Source organism: Nomascus leucogenys, chromosome 15, assembly GCF_006542625.1.
Source record: "Nomascus leucogenys isolate Asia chromosome 15, Asia_NLE_v1, whole genome shotgun sequence".
NCBI lineage: Eukaryota > Metazoa > Chordata > Mammalia > Primates > Hylobatidae > Nomascus > Nomascus leucogenys.
In genome coordinates this window covers 62968689-62987545 of record NC_044395.1, presented here as the reverse complement: position 1 = coordinate 62987545, position 18857 = coordinate 62968689, and the positions used below count along the sequence as shown (strand labels likewise).

General features: G+C 42.2%; 1 protein-coding gene across 2 annotated transcripts in view; it reads right to left on the bottom strand.

Annotated features, from left to right (window-relative positions):
• The window catches only part of RAB6A (RAB6A, member RAS oncogene family), a 91954-nt gene that overhangs the window by 52654 nt on the left and 20443 nt on the right, over nucleotides 1–18857 (bottom strand). For both annotated transcript variants that reach the window (XM_003254741.3, XM_003254740.3), the window contains exon 2: nucleotides 5477–5535. In XM_003254741.3, coding sequence (XP_003254789.1) covers nucleotides 5477–5535 — 59 coding nt within the window. The remainder of the gene's footprint in view (nucleotides 1–5476; nucleotides 5536–18857) is intronic.

Below are 18857 nucleotides of genomic sequence, written 5' to 3'. Positions count from 1 at the left end.
GGTAAACTGATAACCTAGTTGACACTAGCAACATTAACGTATTCAAGAACCAATGAGGAGAAATGAGATGACTGGGTTCATAATGCGAATTTTGCCAAGCATATGTGATTGAACCAAAGAGAAGTGTATTAGTCTGTTTTGGCGCTGCCAATAAAGACATGCCCGAGACTGGGTAATTTATAAAGAAAAGGAGGTTTAATGGACTTGCAGTTCCACATGGCTGGGGAGGCCTCACAATCATAGTGGAAGGCGAAAGGTACTTCTTACATGGAGGCAACAACAGAGAATGAGAGGCAAGCGAAAAGGGTTTCCCTTTATGAAACCATCAGATCTCGTGAGACTTATTCATTACCATGAGAACAGTATGTGGGAAACTACCCCCAATGATTCAATTATCTTCCACTGGATCTCTCCCACAACATGTGGGAATTGTGGGAGTTACAATTCAAGATGAGATTTGGGTGGGGACATAGCCAAACCATATCAAGAGGCTAGAAAGTTAAAGAATTTCCCATGGAGTCTAAGCTAAAAAAGGAGAAAGGTTAAGACAGAAGACACAGGACCTGATGTTTAAAAACAACATGGAAGGGCCGGGCGCGGTGGCTCATGCCAATAATCCCAGCACTTTAGGAGGCCAAGGCAGCCGGATTGCTTGAGCTCAGGTGTTTGTCATCAGTCTGGGCAACACGGCAAGAACCTGTCTCTACTAAAAATACAAAAAAGGCCAGGTGTGGTGGCTCACGTCTGCAATCCCAGCACTTTGGAAGGCTGAGGTGGGCAGATCACAAGATCAGGAGTTTGAGACCAGCCTGGCCAATATGGTGAAACCCCGTCTCTACTAAAAATACAAAAATTAGCCAGGTGTGGTGGTGCGCGTGTGTAGTCCCAGCTATTCCGGAGGCTAAGGCAGGAGAATCGCTTGAACCCAGGAGGCAGTAAGCAGAGATTGCGCCACTGCACTCTAGCCTGGGTGACAGAGCAAGACTCCATCTCAAAAAAAAAAAAAAAAAAAAAAAAGAGTCCAGGCACAGTGGCTCACACCTGTAATCCCAGCACTTTGGGAGGCCGAGGCAGGTGGATCACGAGGTCAGGAGATCGACACCATCCTGGCTAGCACAGTGAAACCCTGTCTCTACTAAAAATACGAAAAATTAGCCAGGCGTGGTGGCGGGTGCCTGCAGTCCCATCTACGTGGGAGGCTGAGGCAGGAGAATGGCGTGAACCCGGGAGGCGGAGCTTGCAGTGAGCCGAGATTGCGCCACTGCACTCCAGCCTGGGTGACAGAGTGAGACTCTGTCTCAAAAAAAAAAAGGCATAGTGGTGCACACTTATAGTTCCAGCTACTCAGGAGGCTGAGGTGGGAGAATCGCTTGAGCCTGGGGGGATGGAGGCTGCAGTGAGCCAAGATCACACCACTGCACTCCAGCCTGGGTGACAGAGTGAAACCCTGTCTTAAAAAAAAAAAAAAAAAAAAAAAAAAAAAAAAATAGAAGAAAAATTATTTTTTAAAAATGAAAAAATAAAATAAAAACAACATGGAGGAATTAATGGGTTGAAGGTTTTGATGTGAACCACTGGAGTAGAAACTATTATAGTAAAAGTACCTGAATAAAAAAATTGGAAGGATACAAGATTGTGGTCTGAGAAGAGAATACATGATTTTCAGAGAAGGTCTGAGATTATGGAAACGAAAAGTACAGGAGGCTAGTAGATTGTCTATGTGAACATTACAGTTGTCTAAAATGCTGACAGGTTATAATGAAGAGGAGTACTATGAAAACAAGTGCTAAAGTATTCAAAGAAAGAAAGAAAACAATCAATGTTGTTCTCAATGGTAAATGGTAATAATCACAAAAGAACAGAGCTTTTGGCCAGGCATGTTGGCTCATCCCTGTAATCCCAGCACTTTGGGAGGCTGAGGCAGGAGGATCTCTTGAGCCTGAGTTCAAGACTTAGGCAAGATGGCAAAAACCCATCTGTACAAAAAAAATTTTTTTTAATTAGCTGGGAGTGGTGGTGTGTACCTGTAGTCCCAGCTACTTAGGAGGCTGAGGCAGGAGAAATCCGTTAGCTCAAGAATTCAAGGTGGCAATGAGCTATGATCATGCCACTGCACTCCAGCCTGGGCGACAAAGCAATACTCCATCTCTTGGAAAAAAAAAAAAAAAAAAAAAAAAAAAGAACGTTTTTTCCCCCCAAAAAAGAATGGAGTCACCATCCATAGGGATTATGATTCTCACTTTACAGATGTGAAAATCCGTATTCTGAAAAATTTAGTAATTGATCCAAACCCATCCAACTACTAAATGGTAGAACTAAGACATAAATAAAGGTGCTTCCAACTCTAAGGCTCATTACATAGCTTTCCTAGAAAAGAAATGCCCATGTTTTTGTTTTTCGGGAAGATTCAATTCAGAAGCCATATTCCTGAAATAAATACTTCAAATGTGGAAAAATACATACTAAGAGGATTCAGATTTTAAGATTACCCTAAAAACCTTTCTGAAAAATAAAAATGGTTTAATAATCAAGACAGCAGCAGTTAATGAGTGACAGCCTTAATCAGATTAACATTTGCTGTATTACAAAGACAAAGCAATTGAAATCAAGTTTTTTTCTTTAATCTACCGAATGACAAATGAAATCAAGTTTTTATGCTAACTACAATACATATAAAATGGATAAGTAGATTAAGAGTAACTTGTTTTCTTTTTTTAACTTAAAATTTTTTTAATTCATTTAACAAGGCAATTTAAATCTATGCTCCCCAATTGTTTAACAAAAACATTTCATAACTGAAAAGTAGTGGTAATAAAAAAACATTTCAAAGAGTTAACATGGTAAAAGATTTACAATGTGCTTAGTGCCTCAAAGTACTTGCTCTTAAGATTACTAATTTATTCCTTTTAGTTTGTTTGTTCTTTGATTTTTTGTATTGAAACTGTGTAGGTTGTGAGGGCAGACATCCTTACTTGTTCCTGATCTTAGAAAGCGTTCAGCCTTTCACATTAAGTATATTAGATGTGGCATTTTTATGGATGCTCGTTACCATTTTGAAGTTTCCTTCTATTCCTAGTTTGCTGTTGTATGTTTTTATCATGAAAGGCTGCTGGATTTTGTCAAATGCTCTTTATGTGTACATTGAAATGATCATGTGATTTTGTCCTTTATTTTATTCAAAGAATGCATTATGTTTATTGCTTTTTGTATATTCCACTTGTTAAATGACACATAGGCCAGGTGTGGTTGCTCATGCCTGTAATACCAGCACTTTGGGAAGCCAAGGTAAAAGGGTTGCTTGGGCCCGGGAGTTCAATACCAGCCTGGGCAACATAGCAAGTCTGTCTTTGTTTCAATAATAATAATAAATGAAATAAAAATAATAGTGTATATCTTTTTAACATGTTGCTGGATTCACTTTGGTAGTATTTTGTTGACAATTTTTGTGTCTATATTCATAGGGGATATTGGTCTGTAGTTTAATTTTGATATCTCTGTCTGGGTTGAATATTAGAGTAACTGACCTCACAGAATGAGTTGGGTAGTGTTCTCCTCTATTTTTCAGAAGAGTTTTACAAAGTATTGGTATTGTTCTCCAAATGTTTCATAGAATTGACCAATGAAATTATCTGATGCTGGGATTTTCTATGTGGGCAGTTTTTTTATTACTAATTCTCTCTACTTATATATATATATTCAGATTTTCTATTTCTTCTTGAGATAGTTTTAGTAGATTGTGTCTTTCTTGGAATTTGCCCATTTTACCTGTCATCTAATTAGTTAGCATATAATTGTTCACAGCATTCCATTATAACCCTTTTTTATTTTATTTTTGAGATGGAGTCTCACTCTGTCACCCAGGCTGGAGTGCAGTGGTATGATCTCAGCTCATTGCAACCTCTGCCTCCTGGGTAAGCGATTCTCCTGGCTCAGCCACCCAAGCAGCTGGGACTACAGGCGCCCACCATTATGCCTGGCTAATTTTTGAATTCTTAGTAGAGATGGAGTTTTGCCATATTGGCCAAGCTGGTCTTGTACTCCTGACCTCAGGTGATCCACCCACCTCAGCCTCCCAAAGTGCTGGGATTACAGGCATGAGCCACTGCGCCCAGTCAACCCTTTTTATTTCTGTATGGTTGGTGGTAATGTTCCCTCTTTGCTGATTTTAGAACTTGAGTCTTCTTTTTTTTCTTGATCAGTCTAGCTAAAGTTAATCAATGTTTTGATCTTTTCAAGGAACCGCTTTTGGTTTCATTGATTTCCTCCACTGTTTTTCTGTTCTCTCTTTCATATATTTCTGCTTTAACCTTTATTGACTTCTGTATTAAGCATGTCTTTTTACTTTCTATAGTTTTTATGTTTTGACATCAAGGGTCCTTGTTGACACTGGAGGGACTGCCCCTGCCAGGATTAGCTTTTTCCTTAGAGATAGTAAACTCACCTTTGAGTACTCCTTTCATAGGCAAACTAACCAATCCAAAGCCAACCCTAGCACCTCCTCTATGGCACTGAGGACCAATACTACACTGCCCTAATCACCTGGGCCAGGTACTAGACAACTAGGAACAGCCCCTCAACCCCAGAATCCCTGAAATTATCCGAACTAGCTAATCCTAAACCTACTTACCCTGTCTTGTGTGCCTCCCCTGAAAACCACAATCAAGGCTTTTGTCCACATTTCCCCAGCCACCTGCCTTTTAACTGACCCAGTGCTTCCCCATGTGGCCCCCTCTGGCATGGCATGCCCTCTTCTCTTAGGATCTGTGAGTATAACAAACTATCTTTTCAATGGCAATCATCTCCTGATCTACTGGCCTCACCATACAGGAATAATGATAATACCTAAATTTTAAAATAGCTTCTTCCTTCTGTTTGCTTTGGGTTTAGTTTTCTTCTAGTTTCTTAAAGTAGAACGTTAGGCTATTTATTTAGTATCTCTTTTCTTTTTTGTATAGCACTGCTTTAGTTGTATACCATAAGTTTTGGTATGCTGTGTTTTCTTTTTTATTCATCTCAAAGCATTTTCTAATTTCTCTTGTGATTTCATCTTTGACATTAATTATTTAGGTGTGTATTGTTTAATTTCCACATATTTGTGAATGTGCCAAATATCCTTTTGTTAATGATTTCTAATTTCATTATTCATTTATTCTTAATTTCAAGTGTAGATAAAAAATGTCACAGAATCCTAGGCTTGTACACAATCTATAGAGAATATCCACCATTACTTCTAATGCCATCCTAGATGATATTGGAGATATATTTCAACAGACTTTGGAAGAGACAAAAGAAATCAAACGATAAAGTTTATCCTAGGACTGGACAAAATCATTTACACATTGTATTTATACAGCATTTTCCAGATTACAGGAAGTACTTTTACATCCACAACTGCATGTAAATAATTTTTAAAAAAATATCTTGAATACTGAATATTACTTGTAACACAAAATAGACAACAAATAGGCAAAAATACCTGATAGGTGTTGTCAAAACTGTCATACATGAATCTGGTGATCAAAGATGTCTTTCCAACTGAAATGAAACGAAAAAAAGATTTGCTCAGTGAACACATTACATTGGGTTCTCAGAAAATTTTTCTACAGAGAACTGCAATTAAAGTTAATGGGAAATATCTGCAATGGTTCTACTAAGAATAATTAAAACCCATATAGCCCCAAGACTGTCAAAATGACTTTCTCCAAACACAGACAACCATCTTCCAATTTAAAAGCACAGGTAAACAGTATATAGTTAAAAGTTGAAAACATTGTTATTATATACTGACATTCCTAATTCACAAAAGGCCAAATAAGTGTTTACTTGGCCCTAACAAAAAGAATTAATGGAGGCTTAGGTCCACTTCATCTAGCAAATCAAAGTATAATCCCTGGGAGGAGAAAGGCAAAAGATAGTCTTAGAAGGGGTATGAGGGCTACAAGAGCTACACTGTTTTAAGAGTGAGAAAAACTGGCCAGGTGTGGTGGTTCACGCCTGTAATCCCAGCACCTTGGGAGGCCAACATGGGTGGATCACGAGGTCAAGAGATCGAGACCATCCTGGCCAACACGGTGAAATGCCATCTCTACTAAAAATACAAAACTTAGCTGGGCAGGGTGGTGCACGCCTGTAGTCCCAGCTCCTCGGGAGGCTGAGGCAGGAGAATAACTTGAACCTAGGAGATGGAAGCCGAGATCACGCCACTGTACTCCAGCCTGGCAACAGAGTGAGACTCCGTCTCAAAAAAAAAAAATAGTGAGAAAAACAGACAAGAAAAGCTGTTTTAAAATTCATTTAGCAAATGTGAACCGGAGCAGTTCAGTGAGAAGCCATCACTCACTGGGACAGAGAACTCGTCTCAAAAAAAAAAAAAATTCATTTCAAAACCAGATAGAACTCTCTACTTCTCTGGCAGAGAATTCTCAAAGACCATAACTTCACTTTGCATTGTGAGATATATCTATATACATCTATATATATAGATAGATAGATGGATACAGATATAGATTTTTTTTTTTAGACAGAGTCTTGCTCTGTCGCCAGGCTGGAGTACAGTGGCATGATCTCGGCTGACTGCAACCTCCGCCTCCCAGGTTCAACCGATTCTCCTGCCTCAGCCTCCCAGATGGCTGAGACTACAGGTGCACGCCACCATGCCCAGCTAATTTTTTTATTTTTAGTAGAGACAGGGTTTCACCATGGCCAGGATGGTCTTGATCTCGACTCTGTGATTCACTTGCCTCGGCCTCCCAAAGTGCTGGGATTATAGGCGTGCACCACTGTGCCTGGCCTGTATTGATATTTTTAGGTTAATCCATGTGAAAGTGTCATGAGATCAAAAGTAGTGGAATGCTGGCCTTTTTTTTTTTTTTTTTTTTTTTTTTACCAGTAAGCACATTCTCCAACGGCAAAAACCGTATCTGATTATTTTTCTATTTTGCCAGTGGCTTGGCACAGATTCAAAATACAAAATGAATGCAAAAAAAAATTATCAATTAGAAAGGAACTGGGTAAATTAACATCTCTAATACTCCCCAAAATGTACTTTTTGGGAGGATAAGAACCATACCTAAAAGGCCGGGCGCGGTGGCTCACGCCTGTAATCCCAGCACTTTGGGAGGCCGAGGCAGGCAGATCACGAGGTCAGGAGATCGAGACCATCCTGGCTAACACGGTGAAACCCCGTCTCTACTAAAAATATAAAAAATTAGCCAGGCATGGTAGCAGGTGTCTGTAGTCCCAGCTACTCGGGAGGCTGAGGCAGGAGAATGGCATGAACCTGGGAGGCGGAGCTTGCAGTGAGCTGAGATCATACCACTGCACTCAAGCCCGTGTGACAGGGCGAGACTCCGTCTCAAAAAAAAAAAAAAAAAAAAAGAACCATACCTAGTCATTCATATTTTATTGTGAATTAAGTAACTTGATTTCAAACCAATTTTTAGAGACCAGATCTGGCCTCTACATCTCGCTCTTATATGCCATATGAAAACCTGAGGAAAAGATTAGGCCAAACAGCAAAGAGGCCCACAAAATTACCTACTCCAAAATATCTTATTTAGAAGAGCCTAAAATAGCAGGCTGAAGAGAAGAGCTATAACTAGCTTCCCTAGACGCTAGGCAAAAGCAAACTCATGTTTGGGAAGAAGCCACTTTTTTTTTCCTTTGAGACAGAGTCTCACTCTGTTGTTACCCAGGCTGGAGTGCAATAGTGCAATCATGGCTCACTGCAGCCTCTGCCTCCCAGGCTCAAACACTCCTCCCACCTCAGCCTAGCAAGTAGCTGGGACCACAGACATGCGCCACCATGCCCAGCTAATTTTTTGTATTTTGGTGGAGACAGAGCTTCACCATGTTGCCCAGGCTGATCTCCAACCGCTGAGCTCCAGCGACCCACCTGCCTTGGCCTTCCAAAGTGTGGGGATTATGAGCATCAGCTACTACGCCTGGCCTGGAATATTCTTTACCCTAGGCTCCTGGGGTTCTAGGTGGCCAAGGGCATTGTCCAATATCAAAATAGCTTTAAAATGAATTCAAAAACAAAGCATCAATGGAACCACTCCAGAAAAAGAGTTATTGTCCAGACCTTCTTGCTGTACAACAGAAAATTGGCAGCTGGTGGTTATCTTTCCCCTTCAAGGCTTGGGGTGGGGGGGGGGGTTAGCAGCTTTATAGATAAGGGCAGTCCTGATCATAAACTCAACTGCATTTGCACAAAAGAGTAGAATTAGCCTAGCCCTTCTTGCCTTAAATGCTGTTGCTTGCTTCTCTTCCTTATCAATAAATGTCCTTTGTGGCATTTTTCCCCCAGAACAGGGTATATTTGTCTGCATTAAAGACCTGTTCAGGCCGGGCATGGTGGCTCACGCCTGTAATCCCAGCACTTTGGGAGGCCGAGGCAGGCGGATCACAAGGTCAGGAGATTGGGACCATCCTGGCTAACAAGGTGAAACCCCGTCTCTACTAAAAATACAAAAAATTAGCCAGGCGTGGTGGCGGGCACCTGTAGTCCCAGCTACTCGGGAGGCTGAGGCAGGAGAATGGCGTGAACCCAGGAGGCAGAGCTTGCAGTGAGTCGAGACTGCGCCACCGCACTCCAGACTGGGCGACAGAGCGAGACTCTGTTTCAAAAAATATATAAAAATAAATAAATCAGCCGGGCGTGGGGGCGTGCACCTTGTAATCCCAGCTACTCAGGAGGCTCAGGCACCAGAATCACCTGAATCTGGGAGGCAGAGACTGCACCACTGCACTCCAGTCTGGGCAACACAGTGAGACTCCGTCTCAAAGCAAACAAACAAACAGACCTGTTCAGGCAGCTATCCTTTCTCCTCAATGATTTTCTTTTTCATCCCCCGAGACGATGTCTTGCTCTGTCACCCAGGCTGGAGTGCAGTGATGCAATGTCGGCCCACTGCAACCTCCACCTCCTGGGTTCAAGCAATTCTCCTGTCTCAGCCTCCCGAGTATCTGAGATTACAGGTGCGTGCCACCACGCCTGGCTGATTTTTTTATTTTTAGTAGAGACAGGGTTTCACCATGTTCGCCACGCTGGTCTCAAACTCCTGATCTCGTGATCCGCCTGCCTCAGCCTCCCAAAGTGCTGGGATTACAGGCGTGAGCGTCCACGTCTAGCCTCAATTATTTCCTTCATGGCATCTGCAAACTTGTCTTGGTTGGCAGAAGCTGCTTCTGCTGTTACATTGATTTTTTTGTTTGTTTTAAGCCAAGTCTTTCAAAAATCATCAAGCCATCCCTTGCTGGAATTAATTCTCCAGCTTCAGATCCTTCACCTTCCTTTTAAGTTGTCATATACTGATTTCACTTTTTCTCAAATCATATTACAGTCTATATTCTTATAGCCATTCTGCACCCATATAAAAGCTGTATTTTAGGCCAGGTGCGGTGGCTCATGGCTGTAATCCCAACACTTTGAGAGGCTGAGGCGGGCGGATCACCTGAGGTCAGGAGTTCGAGATCAGCCTGGCCAACATGGCAAAACCTCATTTCTACTAAAAATACAAGAATTAGCTGGGCGTGGTGATGCGCGCCTATAATCCCAGCTTCTCAGGAGACTGAGGCAGGAGAATCGCTTGAACCCAGGAGGTGGAGGTTACAGTGAGCCGAGATCATGCCACTGCACTCCAGCCCGGGCAACAGGGTGAGACATCATCTCAAAAAAAATAAATAAAAAAATAAATAAATAAATAAATAAAGAGAATGGACACATTGTGGCATAGTCATAAAATGAAATATTACAATGGCAAAATATCCTAACATGTAAAACTATATGAACAAATTTCAGACACTACGTAGAGTGAAAGAGGCCAGATACAAAAGAATATATACTCTGTAATTCTATTTATATGAAGTTCAAAACTGGTAGAATTAATGCTTATAGAAGTCAGAAAAGTTGTAAGGTGTTTATAACTGAGAAAGGGAGCCAAAGAATCTTCTAAATGCTGGTATTAATCGTTACAAGGGTGAATAAAAAAGTAAAATTTCCAACAAGCCATATATTTAAGATTTGTCTACTTTATGCCCTTTACTGGATGTTATACTTTAAAATAAAATCTTTTTCTCAAAGAGTAAAACACTTTACTACATATGTATCATTCCCAATAAAAATTGTATATATGTATGTGGCTATCAAGAACCCCTGATATACTGTGACAAGAAGGGCACACTTCACCTTGTGAAGTGAGAAAAACTCCAGTTTAATAGTGGAGAAAAATTTACCCAGTTTATCAAGTTTTTGTTTTTGAGACGGAGTCTGGCTCTGTCGCCCAGGCTGGAGTGCAGTGACACGATCTCAGCTCACTGCAACCTTCACCTCCTGGGGTCAAGTGATTCTCCTGCCTCAGCCTCCTGGGTAGCTGAGATTACAGGCGCCCACCACCACACCCAGCTAGTTTTTGTATTTTTAATAGAGACGGAGTTTCACCATGTTGGCCAGGCTGGTCTCGAACTCCTGACCTCAGGTGATACACCTGCCTCAGCCCCCCAAAGAGCTGGGAATTACCAGGGCTTGGAGCCACCCCGGCCAACCTGGCCAGGTTTATAAATCCAGGTGTTCTTAATAGTGGAGGAAAAAAGCTAACCGGAGGGAGCCAGTGAGCGAGATCCCCACTGCACTCCACTGGGACAGACAAACTCCTCAAAAAAAAAAAAAAAAAAAAACTGACAAACCCAAATTGGAGATAAATCTACAGCAGCAGTCACCAATCTTTTTGGCACCAGGGACCAGTTTCATGGGAGACAGTTTTTCTATGGGTGTGGGGGAGGAGGAACGATGGATGGTTTCAGGATGAAACTGTTCTACCTCAGATCATCAGGCATTAGATTCTCATAAGGAGCATGCAACCTAGATCCCTCACATGCACAGTTCACGATAGGATTCTCACTCCTATGAGAATCTAATGCCAGCACTGATCTGACAGGAGGTGGAGCTCAGGCCCACTGCTTACCTCCTGCCGTGAGGCCTGGTTCCTAATAGGAGAAATCTAAAATCCAGGAGAAAAAAACTAAAGGAGAGTGTCTCTCAGTAAAAGTAGGTAGGAACAAGACAACAAGTTGAGTATTTCTTAACCAAAATGCTCAGAACCATAAATATTTCAGATTTTAGAAAATTTGCATTATATTTGAGCATCCTTAATCCAAAAGCCTGAAATGAGAAATGCTCCAATGAGCATTTCCTTTGAAAGTCATGTCTAAATATAAAATTTTGATGCATGTATTTGTAAATCATCTCTTAAAAACTACATTTGCATTTACTATGCTGCCTCAATGCAATCTCCAGAAACAAAATAGAAATTATAGCACAATTTCAACATTTACAATAACATTCCTAAAATCACACCATCTGCACCATGCTAATTACACACTTGCAATTCTGTGAAGGCCAGACACGACAACGATCTCAGTAGGATTCACATTCCATTTGACTGTATTAACAACCACTGGCAAACAACTTGGTTATAAATTCTTATTCAAATGATAAGGCTAAATCTTTGAAACGTTTGTAGCCCAGGGCAAATATAATAGAAAAATAATCCTACTCACTTATATTTCTTCCTTTTAATGAGAACATACTAAATGCCAGGGACTGAAAAATGCTGGGGATATAAAAACAATCAGAACATAGTACTTGCTAAGGTTAAGTCAGAGAGACAAAAAGTTACTGCAGTGTGATAAAAAGTACAAGAGCATGTTGTGAATGAGGGCAGTCTTCTATTACAAGGCTAGAAGGTAAAGAAAAACTTTCCAGAGAAAAATGACTTTAAACGTGAGGTCTGAAGGAGACTTTAGCTAGAAGAAAAAGACATCTCAGGCCTTTAACAAGTACCATGAGTATTAGAGAGCTAACTTTGGAAGCTTTATTTATTTTTCCAATCTTATTTGGAAAGAAATAAATTTAAATATGTAACTCTACTTATATATGAGATTACCTAAATTCTTCAACAATAAATCAGACAAGTAAATCTGTAATGAGCCATATGCAGGACATAACCTTCAGGATTTTGCTGCTAATATCAAACCTATCCCAACCTCAAAAGTCTACTTGAGAGAATAAGTAATATTTGAGGAGGCAGTTTCTGGAATCCCAACCTTGCCTTAAAAAAAAAAAAAGAGAGAGAGACAGAGAGAGATAAATCACATACCATACAATTCACCTACTTTTTTTTTTTTTTGGAAACAGAGTGCAGTGGCATGATCGTGGCTCACCATGGCCTCAACCTCCTGGGTTGAAATAATCCTCTGACCTTAGCCTCCAGAGTAGCAGACAATACAGGTGGAAAGTGCTGGGATTACAGATATGAGAAATTCACCCTTTTAAGGCCAGGTGCGGTGGCTCATGGCTGTAATCCCAGTACTTTGGGAGGCCAAGGCAGGCAGATGACTTGAGGTCAGGAGTTTGAGATCAGCCTGGCCAACATGGTGAAACCCCATCTCTACTAAAAATACAAAAATCAGCTGGGTGTGGTGGCAGAGACCCATAATCTCAGCTATTTGGGAGGCTGAGGCAGGGGAATCACTTGAATCCGGGAGGCAGAGGTTGCAGTGAGCCGAGACTGTACCACTGCACTCCAGCCTGGGCAACAGAGAAAGACTCTGTCTCCAAAAAAAAAAAGAAAAAGAAATTCACCAGTGAAAGTAATTCTAGATGAAGGCATCTCCTAATTGAAAACAAGTACAGTTGGCTGGGTGCGGTGGCTCACACCTGTAATCCCGGCACTTTGGGAGGCCAAGGTGGGTAGATCACCTGAGGTCAAAAGTTTGAGACCAGCCTGGCCAGCATGGTGAAATTCTGTCTGTACTAAAAATGCAAAAATTAGCCAGGCATTGTGGCTCATGCCTGTAATCCCAGCTACTCGGGAGGCTGAGGCAGGAGAATCACTTAATCCTGGGAGGCAAAGGTTACAGTGAGCCAAGATTGTGCCACTGCACTCCAGCCTGTGCAACACAGTGAGACTTCATCTCGAGAAAGAAAAAAAAAAAAAAGCTAGCCAGGCATGGTGGTACATACTGTTGTCCCAGATACTTGAGAGGCTAAGGTGGGAGGACTGCTTGAGCCCAGGAGGTCAAAGCTACAATGAACCATGATCATGCCACTGCAGTCCAGCCTGGGTGACACAGTGAGACACTGTCTCCAAAAAAAAAAAAAAAGAAAGAAAGAAAGAAAGAAAACAAGTGCTGGGACACAAAGCAAATCTCAACAAATTTCAAATGTTTGAAATCATATACAACGTATTCTCTGTCCTCAGTGAAACTGAACAAGAAATTTATAACTAAAAGATATCCAGAAAATGTTGAAATGTTTGGAAATAACGTAATGTAGTTCTAACCCAGAGGTTCAAGAACTCACAATGGAAATTTAGGCTTGGTGTTTTGGCTCGTGTATGTAATCCCACCACTTTAGGAGGCTGAGGAGGATCGAGTGAATACAGGAGTTCGAGATCAGCCTGGGCAAATAAGCGAGACCCTATCTCTACAAAAAACTTAAAATTTACTAGAGTGTGGTGGCATGCACCTGTAGTCCCCTATCTGGCAGGCCGAAGCAGAAGGATTGCTTGAACCTAGGAGTTTGAGGCTGCAGTGAGCTATGATCACGCCACTGCACTCCAGCCTGGGTGATAGAGCAAGACCCTGTTTCTAAATATCATCATCATTTGAGCTAAATGATAATGAAATCATTATAACATATTGCAAGTACTACCCATAAGAGCCAAAGTGCAGAAACAAGCCAAATGTCCAACAACTAATAAATAAAACGTGGTATATAGATAAAATGGGATGAAGTATTGATAATATGCTTCAAAATGAATGAACCTTGAAAACACTACACTAACTGAAAGAGGTCAGTCACTAAAGACCACATATTATTGCTGGGCATGGTGGCTCACGCCTGTAATCCCAGCACTTTGGGAGGCCAAGGCGGGTGGATCATGAGGTCAGGAGTTCAAGACCAGCCTGGCCAACATGGTGAAACCCCATTTCTACTAAAAAAAATACAAAAATTAGCTGGGCACAGCTGGGCACGGTGGCTCACGCTTGTAATCCCAGCACTTTGGGAGGCCGAGGCGGGCGGATCACGAGGTCAGGAGATCGAGACCACGGTGAAACCCCGTCTCTACTAAAAATACAAAAAAATTAGCCGGGCATGGTGGCGGGCGCCTGCAGTCCCAGCTATTCGGAGAGGCTGAGGCAGGAGAATGGCGTGAATCCGGGAGGCGGAGCTTGCAGTGAGCCGAGATTGCGCCACTGCACTTCAGCCTGGGCAACAGAGTGAGACTCCGTCTCAAAAAAAAAAAAAAAAAATTAGCTGGGCATGGTGGCGGGCACCTGTAATCCCAGCTACTCCGGAGGCTGAGGCAGAGAATTGCTTGAACCCGGGAGGCAGAGGTTGCAATGAGCCGAGATCACACCATGCACTCCAGCCTGGGTGACAGAGGGAGACTCCATCTCAAAACAAAAAACAAAAAACAAAAAAAAAACCACATATTAGTGATATATACTAAAAACCACTAAACTGTATACTTGATACAAGTAAATTATATGATATGTAAACTTCAGCTCAATAAAGTTGTTATAAAAATTTATGCAGGTGATGGTTATACTAAATGTGAATGTTATTTTTTATTTATTTATTTATTTTTAATAGAGACAAGGTCTCACTAAGTTGCCCAAGCTGGTTTTGAACTCCTGAGCTCAAGCAATCCTCCCACCACGGCCTCCCAAAGTACTCGGATTACAGTCGTGAGCCACCATGCCTAGCCGGTACTACAACGTGAATGTTCTTAATGCCACTGAACTACACACTTAAAAATGGCTAAAATGGTCAGGGACAGTGGCTCTTGCCTGTAATCCCAAATACTTGGGAAGCTGAAACTGGAGGATGCTTGAGGGAAGGAGTCCAAGGCTAGCCGGCAACACAGCAAAACTCCATCTCCAAAAACATTTAAAAAGAAATTTAGCCAAGCATGGTGGAGTAGACCTGTAGCCCCAGACACTTGGGAGGTTGAGGCAGGAAGATTCAAGTCCAGGAGTTTGCAGCTACTATAAACTGTGATAGTGCCACTGCACTCCAGCCCTGGCAACAGGGTAAGATCCTGTCTCAAAGTAAAAAATAAAATAAATATCCAATATTGAGGCCAGGTGTGGTGGCACTTTGGTAGGCCGAGGCAGGCAGATCACTTGAGCTCAGGAGTTTGAGGCCAGCCTGGGCAACACGGCAAAACCCCGTCTCTACTAAAAATACAAAAATTAGCCGGTGTAGTGGCACACACCTGTAGTCCCAGTTACTTGAGAGGCTGAGCCCAGATGATTGCTTGAGCCTGGGAGTCAGAGGCTGCAGTGAGCCAAGACTGCGCCACTGCACTCCAGCTTGGGCAACAGAGTGAGACTCTTGTCTCAAAAAACAAAACAAAACAAAACTAATATTGGGGCTGGGCACAGTGGTTCATGCCTGTAATCCCAGCACTTTGGGAGGCTGAGGTGGGCAGATCACTTGAGGTCAGGAGTTCAAGATCAGCCCGGCCAACATGGTGAAATCCTATCTCTACTAAAAATACAAAAATTAGCCAGGTGTGGTGGCGCATGCCTGTAATTCTAGTACTCAGGAGGCTGAGGCACGAGAATCACTTGAACCTGGGAAGCGGAGGCTGCAGGGAGCCAAGATCACAGCACTGCACTCTGGCCTGGGAGACAGAGTGAGACTCTGCAAAAAATAATAATTAAAAAAAATATATATATATATATAAATACCGGAACACCAAAGATAACTAAAAAGTAAACTAAAAAAAAGGTTGATTAAAAAAAATTTTTTTAAGAGATGGGGTCTCACTATATTGCCCAGGTTGGTCTCGAACTCCTGGGCTCAAGTGATCTTCCCACCTCAGCCTCCCAAATGCTGGGATGAGTCATGAGCCGCCAATGCACTCAGCCTGATTTTTTTATTTTTTATTTTTTTGAATCAGGGTCCTGTTCTGTCTCAGGCTGGGGTGCAGTGACACCAATCATGGCTGACTGCAGTGTCAAGTCCCTGCGCTCAACAAATCCTGCCACCTCTAAGGTTGATTATTAAAAGTTAGATAAACTAATTATTGGGGCCTCAAGAAAACTGAGAGATATTAATTTAGAAGGTAAGTTTTATAAGTGGTAAAGTAAGTCCTCACATAATATACTCTTGAAGGATACCTAGGATTCACAGAATCTAAGGCTGGTATTTGCACAAAAAAGAGAAGCCTCAGGCCGGGCGCGGTGGCTCATGCCTGTAATCCCAGCACTTTGGGAGGCCCAGGCAGGCAGATCACAAAGTCAAGAGATGGAGACCACCACCCTGGCTAACACGGTGAAACCTCATCTCTACTAAAAATACAAAAAATTAGCCGGGCTTGGTGGCACACGCCTGTAGTCCCAGCTACTCAGGAGGCTGAGGCAGGAGAATCGCTTGAACCTGGGAGGCAGAGGTTGCAGTGAGCTGAGATTGCGCCACTGCAGTCCAGCCTGGGCAACAGAGAGAGACTATCTCAAAAAAAAAAAAAGAGAGGCCTCAATTAGTCTACAACCTGTAACTATGATAAATTCTGACCTGCTTCATAATTCTTGGTCAATAACATTGGCCAGATAGTATTGAACTAGACCAATTAGATATTTATATTTTTTACTTTTTCCCACAAAAAAAAACTATAAAAATTAATACGCTATGATAATGGTAGCTTAAATCATATGCTATGATTGTAGTAACAAAGCCAGGCAAAAGACACTATCTAGTCATTGTTCCATCCTGGTAACAAAGACAGTTGAGAAAAGTACCTAGGGATCACAACAGAAAAGCTCAGCTGCAAGCAGACCTCACTGCAATATTATATCCAAGGGCGTCTCACCTAGGTGATGTAATTCTAGAGGAAAACAAAATCAAATAAACCAAGCTAATGCTACTTTAGTGTAACTTGCCTAGTCAATAAAACTAAAGTTTAAAAATCTAGTAGCCTTTCTCTAAAAGACCTAAATCGAATAAATTTTTTTTGTTTCTCCTAAAGTTAATTTTTTTTTTTTAAAAACTAGCTGGCCAGGAGCGGCGGCTCACTCCGGTAATCCCAGCACTTTGGGAGGCCAAGGCAGGCGGATCACCTGAGGTCAGGAGTTTGAGACTAACCTGGCCAACGTGGTGAAACCCCGTCTCTACTAAAAATACAAAATTCACCAGGCGTGATGGCACGCGCCTGTAATCCAGCTACTCGGGTAGCTGAGGCAGGACAATCACTTAAACCTGGGAGGTGGAGGTTGCAGTGAGCCGAGATCATGCCACTGCACTCCAGCCTGGGAGACAGAGTGAGACTCTGTATTTAAAACAAAACAAAACAAAACACTACACTACACCTGTACAGTCGTATTTAAAAATGGAGAGAATCAATGTGGTTGTATAGAAAATTTGTTAAAATAAGTAATTTCACATCTATGGCTCAAAAGTTGTTTTTAATAAAAGTGGTTTCTCCACAATAATATTTATTAGATCTACAGTATGAGTTTCCAGCATGATGAAATAGAGACATCCAAAGTAAAAACAAAAAATATTTACCTGACAAAACAAAATATACTCCTTCTCCCCCTACCCCCCCAATGGAGTCTTGCTCTGTCGCCCAGGCTGGAATGCAGTGGCACAATCTCGGCTCACTGCAAGCTCCGACTCCCGGGTTCACGCCATTCTCCTGCCTCAGCCTCCGGAGTAGCTGGGACTACAGGCGCCTGCCACCACGCTGGGCTAATTTTTTGTATTTTTAGTAGAGACGGGGTTTCACCGTGTTAGCCAGGATGTTCTCGATCTCCTGACCTCGTGATCCACCCGCCTCAGCCTTCCAAAGTGCTCTGGGATTACAGGCGTGAGCCACCACGCCTGACCCTCCTTTTTTTTTTTTTTTGGAGTGCAATGGTGCCATCTTGGCCCACTGCAATCTCCGACTCCCAGGTTCAAGCGATTCTCCTGTGTCAGCCTCCCAAGTAGCTGGGATTACAGGTGCACGCCACCACGCCTGACTAATTTTTTGTATTTTTAGTAGAGACGGGGTTTCACCATGTTGGCCAGGCTGGTCTTCAACTCCTGACCTCAGGTGATCCACCCACCTCAGCCTCCCAAAGTGCTGAAATTACAGGTGTGAGCCACCATGCCCGGCCCAAAATATACTCTTACCATATGATCCAGCAACCATGCTCCTTGGTATTTACCCAAAAGAGCTGAAAACATGTCCACACAAAAATCTGCACAAGAAAAAAAAGGATGTATATGGATGTTTACAGCTGCGTTTTATTAGTAACTGGCAAAACTTGAAAGCAATCAAAATGTCCTTAAGTAGGTGAATGGATAAAGAAACTGTGGTATATCCACACAATTGAATATTATTCAGCACCAAAAAGAAATAAGCTATCAAATCAAAGAAAGACATGCCAGAACCTAATGTGAACTATTAAATGAAAATATCCAACTCGGCCAGGCGTGGTGGCTCACGCCTGTAATCCCAGCACTTTGGGAGGCGGAGACGGGTGGATCATCAGGTCAGGAGATCGAGACTATCCTGGCCAACATGGTGAAACCCCATCTCTACTAAAAATACAAAAAAATCAGCTGGGCATGGTGGCATGCGCCTGTAGTCCCAGCTACTTGGGAGGCTGAGGCAGGAGAATCGCTTGAACCCAGGAGGCGGAGCTTGCAGTGAGCCAAGATCGTACCACTGCACTCCAGTCTGGCAACAGAGCGAGACTCTGTCTCAAAAAAAAAAAAAAAGAAAAGTAAAGAAAAGAAAATATCCTATCTCAAAAGGAATGCATACATGATCCAACTACATAATATTCTGGAAAAGACA